The sequence below is a fragment of the Pseudorasbora parva genome, chromosome 11 (assembly GCF_024679245.1).
Source record: "Pseudorasbora parva isolate DD20220531a chromosome 11, ASM2467924v1, whole genome shotgun sequence".
Taxonomy (NCBI): Eukaryota; Metazoa; Chordata; class Actinopteri; order Cypriniformes; family Gobionidae; genus Pseudorasbora; species Pseudorasbora parva.
Window position 1 is genome coordinate 12,218,938 of NC_090182.1, and position 18,353 is coordinate 12,237,290.

Genomic DNA, 18,353 nt, shown 5'->3' on the forward strand with positions numbered 1-18,353 from the left:
GGTAGATTACCCCCTTGGGTCTGAGGCTTCCTAAAGCTTAGCGATTGTAATCTGTAAAGACAGTAAAGGTGAGACTAATTTTACTATATAAATCCGAGCACAGGTCCGATGATGAAACAATGGAAGAACTGGTTACTCATTTTGAGGTACATTATGAGATGCTGCAACTGTAATTCCTTAGTCTGAAACTTACACAATACAAAACACAAAACTACATATTTTAAATACCCGGAAGAAAATACATCAATAATTGTTAATACTTACAGGTTGTGATTCTGAGGAGCTGATAAAATAAACTGGGTACTGACCCATCTTTCCAGAGCAAGCGTTTTGCGAATCCCGTGTTGAACTCCGAGATTCGAGAAGCAGTCGTTAGTAAATGACGTTTGTGGGCTGGTCAAGTTGTTCGTGGGGATTCAAAATACAAACTACTTGTATAGGCGGTTCAGAGTCGATTCTTTCTTTTCTTTCGACTTTACAACTTTGCAGAACGTTTTCATTCACAAACAGCTATATGAAAGGGAATATTCGAAAAACCATAATAAGGGTGCTATAACACCTGACACTTGAACCATCTCACATGTACATGTGCACGCAAACACGCTCACACACACTGGATTGTCCAGATAACACACATTGCCTCTCCTCATGTGAAACGCTTGACTTCGGCTCTGTTATTTGGCTGTTCGTGATGTCTCATGAGCAGCAGCATTTGATTTGACAGTTAGAGTTCCTGCTCTGTTACAAGCCCCCCACCCCAAGTCAACATAAACCACCTGTCAGACATCACAGAAAGCCAAATAACTCTCTCTGTTTTTGCATTTTGCACGAAGATGAAAGCAGTTTATTAAAGCGCAATGAATAATGTGATGAAAAGTGCTTAAATTATCAATATGTCATTGATATGGCATTTCAAACAGTTGCACGTAAACAATTGAGCAAAATTCGTGTATAATTATTATATATGCTTTTTTTTATACATCATTTGATAAATTACATGTATTTGTCCCATCACATGACTGCTTACATGAACTGCAAACATTATGGTAAATAGTTAAAAAAAGAAAGAAATTGTAACTAGTTACAGCCTCTAATAAACATTTTTTCCCCATTTCAACCAGACATGTTATTAATCTACTCAAAACTACTCATTTAAAGTTAGCTTCATAATTGCTTTTTCCACAGGTATAGAAAAAAAAAAAAAAGGGTGCAAGTTTAGTCTATTATTTCATTGAGTTACCGATGTTGGATAATTGAAAGTTAGGAGAATGTGTGAAGTTCCTATCAAATTACGTTTAAATTTGCCAGGGACAAAGGGTGATGCCCCCACACAAACCACGCACACCTTCTGGTATTAATTTCATTTCCTTTCCATTCTTAGAATTTAATTTTGTTAGCGAGGGATATATATTGGAGAGGAAAACACAGTTGTGGTCAAGGAACCGAGAGGATCGGATTCAATGATTTGACTGCTGACGGTTGTTTTGCGCCCAACACAAAGCCGGAGGAAAACAATGACGTTTACATTTGCTTTAGTCAAAATGTCACAGTAGCTAAATCAAGCCTATGCGTGACTATAAGAACCAGACTTTCTCAATCGGATAAGGATCGGAATTCGGCGAGCGGTTAGATCGTCAAAGCTGAGAATAATGATACACTTCAATTATCTGATTTCTTAATGTTAACATAGCGGGACAGCTATAGGGGGGAATATAAGAGAACTTCAAGACCCCGATTGCATCCAGATTCCAGTTTTTAATCTCGCTGTTGTTACTTTTATGATAATTGTCCATGAGACAGTTCATCAAATGCTGACAGATAAAACGCAGGAGAGGCCCCTTTCATTGGCGTCTTCAGCATTGAGCCGTGAGCCGTGAGCCCCAGTGTCTCAGAGTTCCTCATGGTGTTTATGGGCTCTGTTAGTAAAGAACATAGTTACACTTGTATTTATAGCAGTTGTGGTTCGGTCTTTTGTAATGTAATACTGTGTAGAGCAGTAAGCCAGAAGAGCTCAAAGATGAAGCCACGGCTCACTATTTTCACGATGTTGACTTTGATTTGTGTTATCGTACACAAACACTAGAATGCATTACGGTAGGGGAAGTTGAGCCAAAAGCCATATATTAGATCAGACCACATGAGAGAGAGAGAGAGAGAGAGAGAGAGAGAGAGAGAGAGAGAGAGAGAGAGAGAGAGAGAGAGAGAGAGAGAGAGAGAGAGAGAGAGAGAGAGAGAGAGAGAGAGAGAGAATGAATACAGAAAAATTCAATAAAGATATCATTTAGCAGACAGGTTTGTAAAAAAAGCAACTTCCAGCACACTTAGCGACCTTTAACCTCTGCTAAGGAATGTTACAGGCTGTATATAAGCTCTAAGTTTCTAAGTTAAGCATCATGTTGTCATTTACCATGGATAATAACTTTAAACAAAAATGTTGTGTACTCTTCTGTGCTTACAAATAAGACCAACGAAGCAATTCAACCTAGAGGATTTTTGAAGCAATCATGTGTATCTAATTTTTGTTAAAATTATTATTAAAAGCAAAGCTTGTGATTTCAGTTCCACCACAGCGGACAGCCGGACAGTTTACGGAAAAAGAGTAACCCCTGACGCGATGAATAGGAGCATTGCAAGCTTTGACATCTCTCGCGGATAGAGCTGGGCAACAAACTCAAGCCCCTCTTCTTTTATAATGAAATCCTCTGCCATTTCTCTTTAAAAAAAATATTTTAGACTTCCAATTCATGACCGGTGTTTTTTTTTTTTTTTGCTTTATCATCTGCACTTCCATGTTCATACGCATGCGTCAAGGGTTCAAGGGTCAAGAGTTACTCTTTCGCCATAAATCAATGCATAAAGCGATCTGCCAGAAGTTAGTTATTTGAGTCTTAAGTTTTAAATATGGATATTTTTCTTATACAAATGCACAACTTCCCTTCAGAAGGCCTTTATTAACCCCCGGGAGCTGTGTGGAGCAGTTATCTGATGGATAGATGCACTTTTATCGACTTCAAATATGAAACAAGTCACTGCCATTATAAAGTTTGGAAGAGCCAGGAATTTTTATTTTATTTAACTCCTATTTTATTTGTCTGAAAGAAGAAAGCCATATATACCAAGGATAACTTGTAAATCATTTTCATTTTTGGGTAAACTATCCCTTTAATGCACAGTTTAGCTAGCCTAACGTGGTCATACTCAGTTCTAGTCAGAATATGTGTCTGAAACTGCTCCATTGGGCTGTGATTATGGGACGTGTTTCAAAAAGGAAAGACCTCAATTGGATAGACCAACAACCAATCAGAGCAACGGAGAGATGCATTGTCAAATGTCAACAGAGCTCAACTGCACTGTGTTGGCAAGTCCGCATTTTTTGCTCTAGGACCGGTTTCCACCTGGTATTAAGATGAGTTTTGGTCAATCGGATCACAAGTTGATGACACTCAATACAGGTTTAAATGGGGTGTACAATGTTTTGCGGTTGGCCACTTACAACCACTTTTTCAATCACTTTGATAAACTATTTGACTGGATAGCTTTCGTGCACTCAGAAAAATTACCTGTTGAATTTGCTTTAAAAAGATGCGTCAAGTGGTTGTCCACAACTATACAGAGCAATTTTTACAAATAACAATTTAGTTATATATATAAAAGAAATTCAACTAAAGCTGATGATATTTCTTCGAGTAAATACAAACCATTTTAATTTGTCACTGTTACATAATATTTATGTGCAGTTTACTTAATAATGTTATGTTCAATTTATAAAAGTTTATGATGTAAGGTGAACACATTTATTAATTTAATTTCCCTTTAAAACTTTTGAATAACAACAAGCATATTTTTAGAAATAAAATGCCAAAATAACTCTTTGGACAAACTCAAATTTAACTGAGAGCAGGAATTCCATAATTCCAATAATTATATGTAGAATTATGAGTGCCCACAAACACAGGCACCACTCTTCTGCATAATGGTAACCACAAAATTACAGAAACTACTCGATGTCCAACATAGCCGATTAAACACTAACATAAACTAACAACTGAAAACTTTCCCTTTACTGAAAAACACATAAAACAGCACTTTAATCCCTAAATTTACTCTCCTAGCAGTCCCTTGCAAAGCATGCTGGGAACTACAGATCCACTGCCATGTCAGCACATATATTTAATGTACTTTTAACAAAAATTAATTAAGTAAACTTCAGTTTTAAATATATTAGGTTGACTGAACAAAATTAAATTAAGTTGAGACAAAACTAGATATGTTTAAGTTTATCCATCTACATCTACAGACCTAACGTGTAAGCATTATGAGAAATGTGCTAGCCATACAGGATTTCAACTTTGTCAGTGGATGAAAAATTACCAAAATCCATTTTTAGCAATGCATCTATAGGCAATAGAGCCATGGGTGCTGAACCTTCTCCATTCATACATGCAATAAACATTTTGATTTATAGATTTATAGATAGTCGTCAGCACTGATAGCCTTGTGGGTAACTCGAGTGATGGTTTAGGTTCTGACCTTTCCCGATCCTGTCCCACCTTGCTCTCTTCCAATTCCTTTCTACTCACTGTCCTATCCTAATAAAATGATAAATCTTTAAAAAAAACATTTTTTTTTAAATAACTGAGAGACATGTAGAACGTATTTCCTGTGGTAATGGACTGCATGTCACAGATGCAATAGAGTTTAAGTTTGAACACTGAACCTTGAACATTCCTGTAAGGATACTGGATGCACTAGATTTAGTAAAGTGAACCACAGCAGGAAAGTGAAACCATGAGACTCTTTCTTGACAATCTTTCTAATAGGGGGTAAACCAGCAGGGGTTGATTAGCCTAGAACAATAACAATAATGCCAACAAGAAGAGTGAGTCTGCGACCCGAGCTCGTTAGCATCCCAGCATCCCCCTCTCCTGCCTCGCTCAGGTATGGTTTCTATTTCACAGTACCTAAAGAAGGGAGGGAAAAAAGGTTGATTGAAGTGATTTAGTGCCCAGGGGATGGAGAGAAGGAGGGGGTTAATCGGTTAACCAGAGGAACAGAGAGGAGGGAAGGAGGGGGACCTGGCTACCGTCTGGGAGGTATGCCCTCGGCTGTTTTATTCTGACTTACATATACAAGAACAGGAAGTGATGCGACGTCCCTAGATGCCTCAGGCGCAGATATGCATACTTCATCTGCATTAATGCGTGAACAATGGATTTGCGCCTAATCCTGATCGTTTCCATAGTTTAAATTCAAAGGGTCCTGGTTTCTGCATCACACATGTAGTCCTTTTTTTTACACCTTTCTACTGCCAAGGTCAAGTCACTGCCATTTGGCTGGCTTTTGTTAGCGTGAATCTCATGAAAATCTCTTGGAATGTACAGATCGTATTCCACTCAAGAGAGAGAGAGAGAGAGAGAGAGAGAGAGAGAGAGAGAGAGAGAGAGAGAGAGAGAGAGAGAGAGAGAGAGAGAGAGAGAGAGAGAGAGAGAGAGAGAGAGAGAGAGAGAGAGAGAGAGAATATTTACCAAAAAGAAACTAAAGCAACAATACAGTGTGCTTATTATGTTAATATTGTATTACAAAAACACATTTGCTGATATTGATGTGGGATACGGGTAAAGTTAGGGACAGGTGTGGTGGTGTGGGTCAGTTTAAGGGTAAAGTTAGGGACAGGTGTGGTGGTGTGGGTCAGTTTAAGGGTAAAGTTAGGGACAGGTGTGGTGGTGTGGGTCAGTTTAAGGGTAAAGTTAGGGACAGGTGTGGTGGTGTGGGTCAGTTTAAGGGTAGAGTTAGGGACAGGTGTGGTGGTGTGGGTGAGTTTAAGGGTAGAGTTAGGGACAGCTGTGGTGGTGTGGGTCAGTTTAAGGGTAAAGTTAGGGACAGGTGTGGTGGTGTGGGTCAGTTTAAGGGTAAAGTTAGGGACAGGTGTGGTGGTGTGGGTCAGTTTAAGGGTAAAGTTAGGGACAGGTGTGGTGGTGTGGGTCAGTTTAAGGGTAGAGTTAGGGACAGGTGTGGTGGTGTGGGTGAGTTTAAGGGTAGAGTTAGGGACAGGTGTGGTGGTGTGGGTGAGTTTAAGGGTAGAGTTAGGGACAGGTGTGGTGGTGTGGGTCAGTTTAAGGGTAAAGCTAGGGACAGGTGTGGTGGTGTGGGTCAGTTTAAGGGTAAAGTTAGGGACAGGTGTGGGGGTGTGGGTCAGTTTAAGGGTAGAGTTAGGGACAGGTGTGGTGGTGTGGGTCAGTTTAAGGGTAAAGTTAGGGTCAGGTGTGGTGGTGTGGGTCAGTTTAAGGGTAAAGTTAGGGACAGGTGTGGTGGTGTGGGTCAGTTTAAGGGTAAAGTTAGGGACAGGTGTGGTGGTGTGGGTCAGTTTAAGGGTAAAGTTAGGGACAGGTGTGGTGGTGTGGGTCAGTTTAAGGGTAGAGTTAGGGACAGGTGAGGTGGTGTGGGTCAGTTTAAGGGTAGAGTTAGGGACAGGTGTGGTGGTGCGGGTCAGTTTAAGGGTAAAGTTAGGGACAGGTGTGGTGGTGTGGGTCAGTTTAAGGGTAAAGTTAGGGACAGGTGTGGTGGTGTGGGTCAGTTTAAGGGTAAAGTTAGGGACAGGTGTGGTGGTGTGGGTCAGTTTAAGGGTAAAGTTAGGGTCAGGTGTGGTGGTGTGGGTCAGTTTAAGGGTAAAGTTAGGGACAGGTGTGGTGGTGTGGGTCAGTTTAAGGGTAAAGTTAGGGACAGGTGTGGTGGTGTGGGTCAGTTTAAGGGTAAAGTTAGGGACAGGTGTGGTGGTGTGGGTCAGTTTAAGGGTAAAGTTAGGGACAGGTGTGGTGGTGTGGGTCAGTTTAAGGGTAAAGTTAGGGTCAGGTGTGGTGGTGTGGGTCAGTTTAAGGGTTAAATTAGGGACAGGTGTGGGGGTGTGGGCCAGTTTAAGGGTAAAGTTAGGGTCAGGTGTGGTGGTGTGGGTCAGTTTAAGGGTAAAGTTAGGGTCGGGTGTGGTGGTGTGGGTAAGTTTAAGGGTAAAGTTAGGGTCAGGTGTGGTGGTATGGGTCAGTTTAAGGGTAAAGTTAGGGGCAGGTGTCGTGGTGTGGTCAGTTTAAGGGTAAAGTTAGGGACAGGTGTGGTGGTATGGGTCAGTTTAAGGGTAAAGTTAGGGTCAGGTGTGGTTTATGGGTCAGTTTAAGGGTAAAGTTAGGGACAGGTGTGGTGGTGTGGGTCAGTTTAAGGGTAAAGTTAGGGACAGGTGTGGTGGTGTGGGTCAGTTTAAGGGTAAAGTTAGGGACAGGTGTGGTGGTGTGGGTCAGTTTAAGGGTAAAGTTAGGGACAGGTGTGGTGGTGTGGGTAAGTTTAAGGGTAAAGTTAGGGACAGGTGTGGTGGTGTGGGTCAGTTTAAGGGTAAAGTTAGGGACAGGTGTGGTGGTGTGGGTCAGTTTAAGGGTAAAGTTAGGGACAGGTGTGGTGGTGTGGGTAAGTTTAAGGGTAAAGTTAGGGACAGGTGTGGTGGTGTGGGTCAGTTTAAGGGTAAAGTTAGGGACAGGTGTGGTGGTATGGGTCAGTTTAAGGGTAAAGTTAGGGGCAGTTGTGGTGGTGTGGGTAAGTTTAAGGGTAAAGTTAGGGACAGGTGTGGTGGTGTGGGTCAGTTTAAGGGTAAAGTTAGGGGCAGTTGTGGTGGTGTGGGTGAGTTTAAGGGTAAAGTTAGGAACAGGTGTGGTGGTGTGGGTGAGTTTAAGGGTAAAGTTAGGGGCAGGTGTGGTGGTGTGGGTCAGTTTAAGGGTAAAGTTAGGGACAGGTGTGGTGGTGTGGGTAAGTTTAAGGGTAAAGTTAGGGACAGGTGTGGTGGTGTGGGTCAGTTTAAGGGTAAAGTTAGGGACAGGTGTGGTGGTGTGGGTCAGTTTAAGGGTAGAGTTAGGGACAGGTGTGGTGGTGTGGGTCAGTTTAAGGGTAAAGTTAGGGACAGGTGTGGTGGTGTGGGTCAGTTTAAGGGTAATGTTAGGGACAGGTGTGGTGGTGTGGGTCAGTTTAAGGGTAAAGTTAGGGACAGGTGTGGTGGTGTGGGTCAGTTTAAGGGTAAAGTTAGGGACAGGTGTGGTGGTGTGGGTCAGTTTAAGGTTTACCCAATATAAAGTGGGTCTGAATTTTTTTATTGTCGTTGAAAATCTAAAATACTAAAGTATACATTTTTTTGGTGAAACTTAATGCGATATATATCATAATGCAATATATCTTTTAAACTATGCTCATTATTATTTCAGCTCAGCATTTGTCATAGTTATGCTTAGTTTCTGTTTTGTTTTCTATCAGTCTGTTTAATAACCTTTGCCTGTGTTCCTTTGCTTTCCTTTTCCCGCCAAATCAAACCATGGATATTCATTTAATTAGCACATCTGTTCATTATTTAATTCATCACCATGGGTATTGTTTGTGCAATACACACTGTTTTCGAGTTGTTGGCTTATGTTTAATAAAGACTGATGTAATTTCTACCTTCTTCATCATTGTTGGACTTAAACCGTGACAGCGTTCACACAAGATTCTACAAACATCTGTTCGGAAGATCATTTTAATAAATCCATGTGTTCAGAAACCTCTGTAATGACTCAGAAATGTACTCAAATTAATTCCAAAATGCATTTATGAAAGATATTTATCAAGTCCTTCTATACCTCTTTTGACTTCAGGTCCTCCTGGAAAACGTGGACGGATGGGCAGAAGAGGTGACCCTGGTGAGTGCGATCTCTTCATTTATGTTTCCTGCGCTTGACGTCTAGAGCCTGTCAATAAACATTGTTACAAGACTGCTTACTTCATAATCATTAGATGTGACAGAGAGGAAAGCCTCATTGCATGTGGTTTTGAGTCACCGACCCTCAGATGATTCAGAGGTATTAAACTCAGACTGATGATGACTCGGCCATACAAATAAAGATGCGGATGTATTTCTAAGTGAGCTGTGTGGGAGACACATGTAGCTCTCAAGGGCCCAGATTCAAAATGATTCAGAATTATTCATTGCCGCGTCACTATCTGTAGAAGCCATCAGTACAGCTTGTGAAGTTTAAGAAGGTGTCCAGATAATGTCTTGCCTGAAAACATCCATGAACTCAAGATAATGTGTACAGCAGAACCTATATTCACCTCCTGACCAGATCTGATTAAATCTGGGACTGCGGTGTTCCCATTCAACTGGCATTTGGACAGGATGACAATTCTTTACATCTGTTTCTCAAACTTGTTCCAGCTCCGCTGCCCTGGGAGAGGAACTTCAAACACTGGCAGAACACTTTATTTACATAGAGATAGTGGGTCATTTTGTCACTAAGTCTGCTAGATGTGTTTCTGTTTAGCTGTGCCTGCTTGTTGTAGTTTGGGTCGTAATGTGGGCGGGAAGAGTCGAATGTGGGGAAATGGATGGAGGAGGTGCTCTGTTGCACAACAGTCTGTTTGTTTCTCTAGAGTGTGAAAGAGAAAATGTGGTTGGAAAGCTGGAAGATATTTAGCATAATCAGCGCAAACATTAGGCAGGTCGCATGCGTCCATTATAATTCAATCGTTAAAAAGCGTTTGTTCAATTAGAACCCTCATCAATTTAAAGATCAACCTTTTTACTAAACAATTTTGATGTCCTCGGGAATCTCCATAAAGCACACACACATTCAAGCTCTTTCATTTCACTTTTACCATCTTGTACTTGTCCAAAAAAGGGGAAAATTCTCAGGACATTAACTAACATTCTGGTAAGTCCTAAAATAAGTTTATTGAAGTGTAGTGTACTTCTTTTAAAGGGATAGTTCACCCAAAAATGAAAATTAGCCTATGATTTACTCAACCTCAATTGGCTTGTAGTTGTGTTTACTCTTTTGATTGATTAGCCTATTAAATACTTTTTTTAAACATAATTTTAAGTTTAGGCATCCTATACAATAAATTAGCTTGAAAATATTGATTTCTAAAGAAAATATAGTTAGTTATATAGCAACATGTCCTCCAACCAACACGCCTATAGGTCGTTTGTCACTTCCTTGAAATACGACCCATGGGAGCGTTTACTAAAGATGCACCCCAATCGACAATATTTTAATTAATTAAATACAATGCCCAGGAGCGTTTTCTAAAGTTGTGCTACTATTGACAGCAGCACACTTTCATTTTAAAGCATTCTTCCCTTTTATCTGCTTAACATTTCAGGTTTTGCATAGCTCAGTTGATAAAACATTGCACCATACAACAACATTTGATCATGCGATCGTGTGTTCGATCCCAGGGAACACATGTGCTCATAAAGTGTGTATGCCCTATAAATCACGGGGTAGGTTTAGGGATGGGGTGGGTGTAGTTGTAAATTTAAAAAAATATTTTTGCTAAATGGAAATATGACAAATGGTGGTAAAAAGTCCACACATTGCATTAAAATGAATACGCATTTTGATTGGTAACGACAGTCATATGTCATTTCATGACGTCAGACGTAACACGACACTGTCATTATTTTTACGCCAGCTAGAGGGCGCATGACTTTAAAACCTAAATATAGGTCGTAATAAGGTGCTTAAAAAACGACCAATAGAGTCGTATTTTTTTGGAGGACAGGTTGTTATATAGTTATAGTTCTGAGGATGTGACTTTGTGTATAGTCCACTGGTACATACACACAGAGAAAAAGGGTGTCAAAATTGTACCTTTAAAAAGGTACAAAATTTACCTTTACAAAAGCTTGTCGCTGGGGCAGTACCCTCAAAAGGACAAATTTGTACCATTTTTACCACAAAAAGATTCATAGTAGTACTTTAAGGTACGCATTTGTACTCAAAAGGTATACCTTTAGAATATTAGTATACTAATATTCAATTTTTAGGAGTAAAAAAGGTACAAAGTTGTCCTTTTGAGGGTACTGCCCCAGCGATAAGCTGTTGTACCCCTAAAGGTACAATTTTGACACCCTTTTTCTCTGTGTGTAGGAATTTACTTTAAATCTACTTAAAGTTCATATAAAAAATGGCACAAGAATTGGGAAAGCAAGAATTGACAAAAAAAATGTGTACCTTAAAAAAATGCAATGTAAGTCGATTTGGATAAAAGCGTAAATGTAAATATGCAAAAAGAATATATAAAAATAGTAAACTATATGTTAAGTTCACTTAAAGAACTTGCAGTATAAAACTACTAATCTAAAAGTATACTTCAAAGTGTACTTTAATAAACTAAAACATATTTAAAAACTAAACTATCGGTATATCTATATATTCACTTGTAGTAGTTGCAGTACAAATGCAAAATGTATTTTTAATTTTCTTAAACTCAAAGTTTACTGTTGTTACACTTAAAGTACTTCAAAATACACTTTCATACACTAAAAAGTGGGCCAATTTAGTCCCAAGTATTGAAACCACTTTAAACCATTTATTACTCCAAAAGCATAAAAAATACTTAAACTTTACTTAATTATACTAAATAAAATAAACGTATACTTGTTTCTTGTAAGGGATGTTCTCTCAAATATATGAAGAAACGTTCTACCATTAATAGAATGTTGCTTCAAAGTTATGTGATCTTAAATAATAATGTTTTCAAAACGTTAGCACAAAAACATTATTTATACATCGTTCTTGGACAATTTTTTTCTGAAACGTTTTAGTTGGGCTTACATTATTTAAATGTGTTTTAGTATGCAAAAGTAACTTTCCCATAATGTTTGAAGAATGATACGTTTGTATACGTATCCTAATGAACGTTTCCTAATGTTTGCATAACCAAGAAAAAAAAAACTGGATGTTTTGAACGTTAAGAGAACATACAGAAAAAATAACGCTTTAATAACTTCAGGGTCACATTAGCAGAACTTTCTTAGAACATATTGTATAGCGTGGGTAAATGCTTTCCAAATGGTGAAGCTGTTTCTTTCATAATGATTAGAGCTTGACTGTGCTGAGTGAACTTTTACTTTAAATTCTTAAGAGCAGTGAGTTCTGTCAGCGTCTAGACGTGAGTAAATACCAACAACTTTCTGCCTCATAAAACTTCAGTGTGTCTCTTAAAACCTTAAGCCTCTTTGTCTCCTCTGAGGATCATAACACTTACCTGACATACATTTCTGTGCCATTTTGTAGCAGGAAACATTTTGTTAAAAGAGTGAAAGTGTATTTATGTTATCATTTAAGTTCAAAGGAATGTGAAAGGGGCATTTGACTTTGTTTTAAACGTCTCTTTGTTGTTTTTCCTTTATTTTTCAGGACCCCCAGTAAGTACCCCGTCCTCACTCCAAATTAATGACATGCAGCAGATATGAGCTCTGTATTGTGGTAAGGCTGACAAAAGGTTTGCAGGGTGAGTCATAAAAGCAGAGAACCTGCCTTCAAGTTCTGGGAGGTTTCAGCTTCTGAAATTCAGAAAATTTGGGAATATTTGCAATTTCTATCACAATCTTCACATCTGAGGCAAAAAACAAAAAAAACAAAACATGCATTTCCGGTCCTTCTGAGATTTTAGAATGATAAAAAAATTTGAATAATAATAATAAAGTTAAAAAAAGTTAAGTTAAAAAAATTGTTAAATAAATATTTTAAATATTTAATAAGTTAAATATTTTTCTGAATAGCAGGTCAGCTTCTTGAAGATCCAGCAAAAGTGTAAGAGTCTAACAACAGGTTGCAGTCTGTCTGACACCTGCTTTAGATTTAGGTTAAAATCAAGATGTCAACACCCTGTTTTAAGAAGATATGTGGCTTCTAAATCCGTATTTTAGCAGGCTGTCATGAAGATTTCATTGATCTGTTTAATGTTTTCAGATGTCAAATTATGTGACTGCGTTCAAAATCTCAACAGTTTAGGTTGGTTTGCTAACTTTCACATACAGTTTCTGGAAGAGCAGAGGTCCAACCGATGTATTTACTCAGAAGTCTACTGCAATGTGAAGAAACCCTAAAACACTTGAAATGTTAATGTATAATTCTGCAAAGTGCTGTTGATCTGACTAATAACAACAGAAATTTACTGACAGTTAAAACTGTTTCTCTATTGAAGTAATTAAAACGTGTACGTATGTTATTTAAGTTCTGAATGGTTCAAAATTCATTAAAAAAAAATGTAGGTAAGTTTAGGTTATAAACTAAAATTTATCTAAAACTACCTGAATATTTTTTTCATTCAGTGTCATTGTAAATTTATACCAAAACTATTCTGATTAACCAGCACTTGAAGAACATACGTACATGCAGTTACTATAGTAATAACTATAAATTATGCATAATTACATGCAACTAACCCTAAACCAACCCCTAATCCTAAGAACATGTTGTTAATTAATATTACTTAGTACTTAAATGTATAATTACACTGTAACATGGACACCTTAAAATAAAGTGTAACCAATATGTATTTTATTTTTCCCCCGTTAAACTGAACATGGACATGAAAACTGTCATCATTTTACACTCTCAAAAAAAGCTCTTTTATAATGTTAAAAGCCTCTTTAGATTATTCAAATGAATGGTTAAACTTTATTTGGTAACACTTTATTTTACCGTATCCTTGTTACATGCTAATACTTCAGTGTTAACTAAAGAACTAACCTTAAACCAAACCCCGATCCTAAACCTAACCCTATATAGTTCATTATTATTACTCAGTATGGAACTATATAATTACACTGTAACACAGACACCTTAAAATAAAGTTAACCCTTTTTGTAAGGTGACATTGTTACAGTGTATTTATATATTTAAAAGGACAGTTTACCCAACATTGTTTACCCCCAGGGCATCCCAAATAAAGGTGACTTTGGTTCTTCAGTAGAACACAAATTAAGATTTTTAACTCCAACCGTTGTCCAACCGTCTGTCAGTCGTATAATGGTAACAAAATCTATGAGAGTAAAAAAAATACATGCACAGACAAATCCAAATTAAACCCAGCGGCTTGTGGTGACACATTGATGTCTTAAGACATGAAACGATCTGTTTGTACAAGAATCCAAACAGTATTTTTATATATTTTTTTTACCTCTAATGCACCACTATGTGTGTAACAGCCTTGAGTGTGCGATCACTTCCGGCGCCAAATCATAGACAGACCTTACACACCGGAAGAGATCCCGCGCTCCAGGCTGCTGGACATGGTGCAGTAGAGGTAAAAAATATATATATAATAAATACTGTTTAGTTTCTCACTCAAACCGATCAAATTGGTTGAGGGTTAGTTGCATGTAATTGACCGTAATGTACTGTTATTACTATAGTAAATACATGTAACCCTATGTAATGGACACTATAAAATAAAGTGGTACCAATAGTTCTTCTTAGAAACATTAGACAACGATAAAAACTGAAAGGTGCTTTGTGCAACCACATTTTTTTGGCATCACTGTGAAAATCCCTGTTTGGAACCTTGAGATTTTTTTTTTTTTAAATTCTATTTATCATACCTAATTTTTCTCTGTACAGGGCAAACCTGGGCGGGACGGTTATCCGGTAAATGTTCTTTAAATTATCTAGCTTCTTTCTTGTCTTCTCCATCTTTTTCATTCCTTTATTGCTTCAATCACCTCCAGCTCACTTGCTGTTGATATCAATTTTCTCTTTTCTGTCTCACTATCTGTGCAGCTCAGAATATATATTAAATATCTTTTAAAGGGAACATGAATTACACAGCAAGAGAAGTATTAGTAGTGTAAGTCTTCTACTGAGAAATCTATGATGAAGAACCTTTTTGCTTGTATTTCTGCAACATGGAACGATAATGATGCTGGGTTTCCTGGAAAGAACGAAAGCGCTTCTGGGCTCAATTACGTTGGTAATAGTGTTTCTCTGTTTAAAACGGCTATAGATTCATCCCCTTGGCTAAACCTGTGTCCGGGACAGCAGGCCAGAGACACTTAGGACTTTTAGTTTATAATTTCCTGGTTTCTTGAACCCTGAAATGGAAAGTACTGGGAAAGCAGTCGGGCGTTTTAAAATGAATTGGGCGTAGACAAAACATCACATGTGAACTGTGACATATGGGCAGATGTGCTCCGATCTGTTAAAGTACAACACACATCTGATGGTTGTTTTCTAATAACTGGACGTTGATTAGAGTAGCTCCATTGTGTTCAAATGAAAATACATTTGCTTGGTAAACTGTGACTCATAATTGCATCTTGTATTTAATTTATGAAACAAGACCCAGTCAAACAATCAACAGTCAGTTTATATACATATTTTTTTTTTTCATATACATGTTTATGTAGAGATCAATTCTTGGGTTCCAAACAGTTTTCTTATTGAATTGGTATGATTGTATATTCTACTATAGAAGTGGTGTGGTGGCCTCTAGTGGCTGTCGGTAGAACAGCAGACAGAGGAATGATAAGCAACAGGCTGTTCTGGAACATGTCAAGGTGAACCCGGGGTCAGATTGTGGTTAGTCACAAAGTGAATGAGGCATTCTACCTTGTTTTGTCTGGGTTTTATAATTGTGGACCCCTTGGTTTGGTTGGTTTGGCTCCAAATATCAAGAGCTGTTTAGTTCACAAGCCTTACTCACCTCGCGGCGTGAAGTACGAGTTCAATAGAGAATGTGTTTGTCTGGGAGTTTTGAATAAGCCTTTTTGTTCCTCTTTAGCCAATTATTCTGCAGATATTTATTTATTACATTACCACTTCCTGCCTCTCCACCTATTATCTCCTCTAAAATCAGAGTAATGTTTGTACTGATATGCCATGGCGTATCTGCAGTACGATCAGCCTCTAGATAACAGTCTGTGCCAGGCTGGGTCAGTCATGCCCAGCAAATTAGTATCAGAGGTACTCATGGTTTTCCCAGATTTGTAGGTCTGCCGGGAAACGTCTGTGGCTAATTATAGACGTGTGTGTGTGTGTGTGTGTGTGTGTGTGTGTGTGTGTGTGTGTGTGTGTGTACATGCTACACACACTCATTCTTGAAACAAAGAAATGTTTGGGTCATATTTCACCCTAAAATCAAAAGAAGTGAAATATATGTTTTTATTTTTAATTATTTTACATTATTTGGACTTGACAATAGGTATTTTTATGTAAATTATGCAGAATTTAAAAAAAATTCTCATTACTGTTTAAAGTAATGAAAATCATCCTGTTCATTTATTATTATTATTATTTTTAAAATCATAGATTAACTTGTTGAATTAAATGTAATTCACAATTAAATACATTTCGGTCACCACATTTGGCGTTCATCATTTATATCAAAAAATAAGTCAAATTGAAAATTGAAAATGTCGTCAAATGTGGAATTTTGAGCCTCAAACCAACAATATTTTGTCAAGATTAGAGAAGATTCGATTATAAAATAGTGCAGTAAATTTTTTAATATGAAAAATGACTAGCGATTAGAGCCTGCTTAAAGCATATTTCACCTATCAAACAATCTAATATATTATATATAATATCTTATTTACATTTTGTTGCATTGGGAATTCTATATTTTGTCAAAAAAAATGAAATGTAACCCTATGTACAATAGAGATGTGCGAGATTAGTCGATTAAATGATGCTGCTGCTAGTTGACTTGAAACGTCTTCCTTTTTTCTTTGCACATTTAGGGCCCTATCATATACCAGGCACGACACAATTGTTTTTGCTAGTTTCTGCCTGTAATACCGGTAGTTATCATTTTCATGTCCAGCGCGCATTGTTTAAATAGCAAATGCGCACTCATGGGCGTGCTGGTCTGAAAATGAGGTGTGTTCAGGCGCATTGTTGGCATGTTGCTATTTTGAGGCAACTGAAAATGACTGTGCCATTGACCAACAAAAACCTGGTCTAAAGTCAATGGCGCAATAGTTTTTTTGTTATTTAAAGCGCGTGTTAGTAATATTCGCCTATAGGTGGGTGCACAACGCACGTACACACACACACACACACACGCACACACACTCATGCGCAGCAACACAGACATTTTAAATAGGCCTATTACAAAATAAAATAATTCTTCCCCAGAGAAGTGTTCAGTCTTTAACGCTCGCAAATTCCGCTTGCATGTTACGCCCAAAACACACCCATTAGGGTACTTATTGAGAGAATAGAGACAACCCTTTTTATACCATGCATCTGGCGCGCCAACTGTTTTTTTCCCGTCATTGTGCCTGTGCTGTGCGCTTTAGACCATGTGCTTATATTGTTAAAATAAGGCCCTTAAAGGGTTCATTTAATGGTACATGTTCTTTTACAAGCTGATTGTATGGAAATGTGTGTTGGCAGTGCCTGTACACAACCATTTTATAGTGATAAAAATACATCCAGTGTTTTTTTAAATCTCCTTATAGGTTTTTCCTTGTCTCACATCAAGCCGTTCGATCATGTGACCTCACACACGCCCCTCCCATGACTGTTGATTGACAGCAGCGTTTCACCTCAGACCTGCCCTGAGCGAGCTTTCATCATAGTCCACCATTGTTTATGCGCTGGAGCAGAATGGCGTCTTAGCGATTGTGGTGTTCTGTTCTTAGGTATAATAACGAACACAGCAGTCATTTTGATGTTCCTAAATCTGAACCGCTAAAGACGCATGCAGTGGCTGAGTTTTGTTTTCGAAGGGAATATTCCCCTGAACAAGGGTTAGTGTAAAGCAGATTTTGCTAAGAAGCTGCTCCTGAATAAAGGATTGTTAAGTTACCAACTATTCGTGTTCCTGCTGCACTTCCAGAAGTGAGTGTAGTTTGAAACGCTTGCATGCTTCACAATGAATGCGGCTAAAGTTTACAGGGTAAATTACATTACGTCATGCTTTCTATGTATGACGTTCTTAATATAATTCATAATCCCACGTTTATAATAAAAAACATGGTATGGTTATTGTGTTTTTACAAACTGTTTGTTAAAGGTCCCGTTCTTCCCGATTCCATCTTTCAAACTTTAGTTAGTGTGTAATGTTGCTGGTAGAGCATAAATAATACCTGTAAAATTATAAAGCTCAAAGTTCAATGCCAAGCGAGATATTTTATTTAACAGAAATTCCCTTTCAAAGCCTACAGCGAACGGCCGGTTTGGACTACAGCAGGAAGTGCAGGGATGTAATGATGCCACTAGAACTGTTTGTTGACTAACCCTCCGCCCACAAGAACACGCAAAAAAGGGGGCATCTCTCCGTTATGGTAAGAGGCGGGACCTTTCAGGGCAAAGTGCACTAAGCTGCTGTCCAATCATAACACGGGAAGCGCTGGCCCAATCAGAACTCGTTACGTATTTCTGAAGGAGGGACTTCATAGAACAAGGAAATCATCAGGCCGTTTTTAGGACAGAGGAAACAGCGCTGTACAGATAAGTAAATTGTGTGAAAAATACTGTGGTTTTTTTACATGCGAAACATGAACTCATGTTATATTGCACACTGTAAACATAATCAAAGCTTCGAAAAACGCG

General features: G+C 38.2%; 1 protein-coding gene across 1 annotated transcript in view; it reads left to right on the forward strand.

Annotated features, from left to right (window-relative positions):
* The window catches only part of col23a1a (collagen type XXIII alpha 1 chain a), a 186,401-nt gene that overhangs the window by 112,889 nt on the left and 55,159 nt on the right, over window positions 1-18,353 (forward strand). Inside the window, exons 3-5 of the mRNA XM_067457099.1 lie at window positions 8,661-8,705; window positions 12,210-12,217; window positions 14,418-14,444. Of these exons, the coding sequence (XP_067313200.1) occupies window positions 8,661-8,705; window positions 12,210-12,217; window positions 14,418-14,444 (80 nt within the window). The remainder of the gene's footprint in view (window positions 1-8,660; window positions 8,706-12,209; window positions 12,218-14,417; window positions 14,445-18,353) is intronic.